This window comes from Bombina bombina, unplaced genomic scaffold, assembly GCF_027579735.1.
Source record: "Bombina bombina isolate aBomBom1 unplaced genomic scaffold, aBomBom1.pri scaffold_594, whole genome shotgun sequence".
Taxonomy (NCBI): domain Eukaryota; kingdom Metazoa; phylum Chordata; class Amphibia; order Anura; family Bombinatoridae; genus Bombina; species Bombina bombina.
Genome location: NW_026511710.1, coordinates 254001 through 260000, shown reverse-complemented (window position 1 = coordinate 260000; position 6000 = coordinate 254001). Strand labels below are relative to the sequence as shown.

At 41.0% G+C, this 6000-nt stretch overlaps 1 protein-coding gene across 1 annotated transcript in view; it reads left to right on the top strand.

Annotated features, from left to right (window-relative positions):
- The window catches only part of LOC128643916 (nucleolar pre-ribosomal-associated protein 1), a gene marked incomplete at its 5' end in the record, with an annotated part of 233169 nt that overhangs the window by 36742 nt on the left and 190427 nt on the right, over positions 1 to 6000 (top strand). The window contains one exon of the mRNA XM_053696690.1: positions 3106 to 3321. Coding sequence (XP_053552665.1) covers positions 3106 to 3321 — 216 coding nt within the window. The remainder of the gene's footprint in view (positions 1 to 3105; positions 3322 to 6000) is intronic.

Sequence of the window (6000 nt, the reverse complement as noted above, 5' to 3'; positions counted from 1 at the left end):
ATGTTCGCTGCTGCCTGATATCCCATTGATTCCTATGGGAAATGTCTACACCTAACACCCTAACATGTACCCCGAGTCTAAACACCCCTAATCTGCCCCCCCTACACTGCCGCCACCTACTTTATACTTATTAACCCCTAAACCGCCGCTCCCGGACCCCGCCGCAACTAAATAAAGTTATTAATCCCTAAACCACCTCTCCCAGACCCCGCTGCCACCTACATTATATTTATTAACCCCTAATCTGCCCCCCCTACACCGCCGCCACTATATTCATTTTATTAACCCCTAAACCTAAGTCTAACCCTAACCATAACACCCGCCCCTAAGTTAAATATTATTTAAATTATTCTAAATAAATTTACTATTATTAACTAAATTATTCCTATTTAAAACTAAATACTTACCTATAAAATAAACCCTAAGATAGCAACGATATAACTAATAGTTACATTGTAGCTAGCTTAGGGTTTATTTTTATTTTACAGGCAACTTTGTATTTATTTTAACTAGGTACAATAGTTATTAAATAGTTATTAAATATTTAATAACTACCTAGCTAAAATAAATACAAAAGTACCTGTAAAATAAATCCTAACCTAAGTTACAATTACACCTAACACTACACTATAATTAAATTAATTCCCTAAACTAACTACACTTAATTACAATTAAATAAAATAAACTAAAGTACAAAAAGAAACAAACACTAAATTACAGAAAATAAAAAAAATTACAAGAATTTTGAACTAATTGCACTTAATCTAAGCCCCCTAATAAAATAAAAAAGCCCCCCAAAATAATAAAATTCCCTACCCTATACTAAATTACAAATAGCCCTTAAAAGGGCCTTTTTGCGGGGCATTGCCCCAAAGTAATCAGCTCTTTTACCTGGAAAAAAAGAAATACAACCCCCCCAACATTAAAACCAACCACCCACACACCCAACCCTACTCTAAAACCCACCCAATCCCCCCCTTAAAAAATCCTAACACTAACCCCTTGAAGATCACCCTACCTTGAGCCGTCTTCACCCAGCCGGGCACAAGTGGACCTCCAGAGGTGCAGAAGTCTTCATCCGATCCGGGCAGAAGAGGACCTCCAGATGGGCAGAAGACTTCATCCATCCGGAGCGGAGCAGGTCCATCTTCATTCCATCCGACACGGAGCATCCTCTTCCATAGACATCCTAATGAAGAATGAAGGTTCCTTTAAATGACGTCATCCAAGATGGCGTCCCTTGAATTCCGATTGGCTGATAGGATTCTATCAGCCAATCGGAATTAAGGTAGGAAAAATCCTATTGGCTGATTGGAACAGCCAATAGAATACAAGCTCAGTCCTATTGGCTGATTGGATCAGCCAATAGGATTGAACTTCAATCCTATTGGCTGATTGCATCAGCCAATAGGATTTTTCCTACCTTAATTCCGACTGACTGATAGAATCCTATCAGCCAATCGGAATTCAAGGGACGCCATCTTGGATGACGTCATTTAAAGGAACCTTCATTCTTCATTAGGATGTCTATGGAAGAGGATGCTCCGTGTCGGATGGAATGAAGATGGACCCGCTCCGGATGGATGAAAATAGAAGATGCCGCCTGGATGAAGTCTTCTGCCAATCTGGAGGTCCTCTTCTGCTTGGATCGGATGAAGTCTTCTGCCCCTCTGGAGGTCCATTTGTGCCCGGCTGGGTGAAGACTGCTCAGGGTAGGGTGATCTTCAGGTGGTTAGTGTTAGTTTTTTTTAAGGGGAGTTTGGGTGGGTTTATAGTAGGGTTGGGTGTGTGGGTGGTGGGTTTTAATGTTGGGGGGGGTTGTATTTCTTTTTTTACAGGTAAAAGAGCTGATTACTTTGGGGCAATGCCCCGCAAAAAGCCCTTTTAAGGGCTATTTGTAATTTAGTATAGGGTAGGGAATTTTATTATTTTGGTGGGCTTTTTATTTTATTAGGGGGCTAAGATTAGGTGTAATTAGTTTAAAATTCTTGTAATTTTTTTTATTTTCTGTAATTTAGTTTTTTTTTTGTACTTTCGTTTATTTTATTGTATTTAATTGTAGGTAGTTTAGGTAATTTATTTAATGATAGTGTAGTGTTAGGTGTAATTGTAAGGATTTATTTTACAGGTACTTTTGTATTTATTTTAGCTAGGTAGTTATTAAATAGTTAATAACTATTTAATAACTATTCTACCTAGTTAAAATAAATACAAAGTTGCCTGTAAAATAAAAAAATAAACCCTAAGATTATTAGTTATTTTGAAGCTATTTTAGGGTTTATTTTATAGGTAAGTATTTAGTTTTAAATAGGAATAATTTAGTAAATTATAGTTATTTTATTTAGATGTATTTAAATTATATTTAAGTTAGTGGGTGTTAGGGTTAGACTTAGGTTTAGGGGTTAATAACTTTATTATAGTGGCGGCGGTGTGGGGGGGGCAGATTAGGGGTTAATAAATATAATGTAGTTGGCGGTGGGCTCCGGGAGCGGTGGTTTAGGGGTTAAACAATTTATTTAGTTGCGGCGGGGTCCGGAATCGGCAGGATAGGGGTTAATAACTTTATGTAGGTGGCGGTGCTATAGGGGGCGGCAGATTAGAGGTTAATAGGTATAATGTAGGTGGCGGCGGGGTCCGGGAGCGGCGGTTTAGGGGTTAATATATTAGAGTTGCGGCGCGGTCCGGGAGCAGCGGTTTAGGGGTTAATATATTTATTAGAGTTGCCGTGGGGTCCGAGAGTGGCGGTTTAGGGGGTAAACAGTATAGTATAGTGGGGGTGCTTAGTGACAGTATAGCAAGAAAACTGTGAAAAAGCCGAAGAGCAGCGAGATCGATGATTGTTAGTTAACAACAGTCCGCTGCTCATCGCACTGTACTTGGTGCGCGGCTTTTTGACAGCTTTGGCGAACGTATTCAGGTCTGCGGTGGCTATGTTAGGCGATCTTAGGCGAGCGTATTGGGGCCATCGAATGCAGGTAAGTAGACAGCTTGATAAATAGAGGCCATAGACAGAGAGAGCTATAGACATAAATAGATGTGTGTGTGTGTTTATATATATATATATTGTTGTTTTCACCCATTGTGTGCCATTCTCTTACTGTCTAGTTTACGGAGTGTGATGATTCCATGATAGAGAAATGCCAGCAAGATGAGTCATATTCTTCATTGTTGAAGAAAACCTATGCAAGTAGGGACATATCTAAGAGTGACACAGAGGACGTTTTGAACAATGCTGTATTAAAACTAACTTTTGATGAGCTCCCTCTGGCTGTGAAACACTCACTGCTTTGCCTGAAATCCACAGTTGACAACTTCAGCAAGGTAAACGGGACAGTAAACGACAATTTCAATCATGCATATGAAACAACACTGTTTTCTTCTGTTATGTGTGATCAGTCCACGGGTCATCATTACTTCTGGGATATAACTCCTCCCCAACAGGAAATGCAAGAGGATTCACCCAGCAGAGCTGCATATAGCTCCTCCCCTCTACGTCAGTCCCAGTCATTCTCTTGCACCCAACGACTAGATAGGATGTGTGAGAGGACTATGGTGATTATACTTAGTTTTTATGACTTCAATCAAAAGTTTGTTATTTTACAATAGCACCGGAGCGTGTTATTACTTCTCTGGCAGAGTTTGAGGAAGAATCTGCCAGAGTTTTTTACTATGATTTTAACCGGAGTAGTTAAGATCATATTGCTGTTCTCGGCCATCTGAGGGAGGTAAAGGCTTCAGATCAGGGGACAGCGGGCAGATGATTCTGCATTGAGGTATGTAGCAGTTTTTATTTTCTGAATGGAATTGATGAGAAAATCCTGCCATACCGTTAAAATGACATGTATGTATACACTTCAGTATTCTGGGGATGGTATTTCACCGGAACTACTCTGCTAAAGGTCACTAATACTTTTAATAACTATTTATCATGTTAAACGTTTTTGCTGGAATGTAGAATCGTTTACATTGCTGAGGTACTGTGTGAATAGATATTTGGGCATTATTTTCCACTTGGCAGTTTTTTTTGCTTGTAATTGTGACAGTTTCGTTTCTCTTCACTGCTGTGTGGGAGAGGGAGGGGCCGTTTTTGGCGCTCTTTACTACGCATCAAAAAATTCCAGTCAGTCACTTTTATTTTTCCTGCATGATCCGGTTCATCTCTGACAGATCTCAGGGGTCTTCAAACTTCTTTGAAGGGAGGTAACTTCTCTCAGCAGAGCTGTGAGAATTCTTATAGTGACTGTGCATAAAAAACGTTGCTTTGTACTTTTTATGTCAAATTTAATTATTGTTATTTTACTAATGGGAACAAACCTTTGCTAAGAGTTGTGTTGTTTTAAAGTTTGATGCTATAACTGTTTTTCAGTTCATTATTTCAACTGTTATTTAATCGTTTAGTACCTCTTTGAGGCACAGTATTTTTTTGCTAAAAAAGATTATAACCAAGTTGTAAGTTTTTTGCTAGTGTGGTAAACATGTCTGACTCAGAGGAAGATATCTGTGTCATTTGTTCCAATGCCAAGGTGGAGCCCAATAGAAATTTATGTACTAACTGTATTGATGCTACTTTAAATAAAAGTCAATCTGTACAATGTGAACAAATTTCACCAAACAGCGAGGGGAGAGTTATGCCGACTAACTCGCCTCACGCGGCAGTACCTGCATCTCCCGCCCGGGAGGTGCGTGATATTATGGCGCCTAGTACATCTGGGCGGCCATTACAGATAACATTACAAGATATGGCTACTGTTATGACTGAAGTTTTGTCTAAATTACCAGAACTAAGAGGCAAGCGTGATCACTCTGGGGTGAGAACAGAGTGCGCTGACAATGCTAGGGCCATGTCTGATACTGCGTCACAGCTCGCAGAGCATGAGGACGGAGAGCTTCATTCTGTGGGTGACGGTTCTGATCCAAACAAATTGGACTCAGATATTTCAAATTTTAAATTTAAATTGGAGAACCTCTGTGTATTACTAGGGGAGGTCTTAGCAGCTCTTAACGATTGTAACACCGTTGCAATACCAGAGAAACTGTGTAGGTTGGATAAATACTTTGCGGTACCGGCGAGTACTGACGTTTTTCCTATACCTAAGAGACTAACTGAAATTGTTACTAAGGAGTGGGATAGACCCGGTGTGCCGTTCTCACCCCCTCCGATATTTAGAAAAATGTTTCCAATAGACGCCACCACAAGGGACTTATGGCAAACGGTCCCTAAGGTGGAGGGAGCAGTTTCTACTTTAGCTAAGCGTACCACTATCCCGGTGGAGGATAGCTGTGCTTTTTCAGATCCAATGGATAAAAAGTTAGAGGGTTACCTTAAGAAAATGTTTGTTCAACAAGGTTTTATATTACAACCCCTTGCATGTATCGCGCCGATTACGGCTGCGGCAGCATTTTGGATTGAGTCGCTGGAAGAGAACCTTAGTTCATCTACGCTAGACGACATTACGGACAGGCTTAGAGTCCTTAAACTAGCTAATTCTTTCATTTCGGAGGCCGTAGTACATTTAACTAAACTCACGGCTAAGAACTCAGGATTCGCCATACAGGCACGTAGGGCGCTGTGGCTAAAATCCTGGTCAGCTGATGTGACTTCTAAGTCCAAATTACTTAATATACCTTTCAAGGGGCAGTCTTTATTTGGGCCCGGTTTGAAAGAAATTATCGCTGACATTACAGGTGGTAAGGGCCACGCCCTACCTCAAGACAAAGCCAAAGCTAAGGCTAGACAGTCTAATTTTCGTCCCTTTCGGAATTTCAAAACAGGAGCAGCATCAACCTCCACTGCACCAAAACAGGAAGGAGCTGTTGCTCGTTACAGGCAAGGCTGGAAGCCTAACCAGTCCTGGAACAAGAGCAAGCAGGCCAGGAAACCTGCTGCTGCCCCAAAGACAGCATGAACCGAGAGCCCCCGATCCGGGACCGGATCTAGTGGGGGGCAGACTCTCTCTCTTTGCCCAGGCCTGGGCAAGAGATGTTCAGGATCCCTGGGCT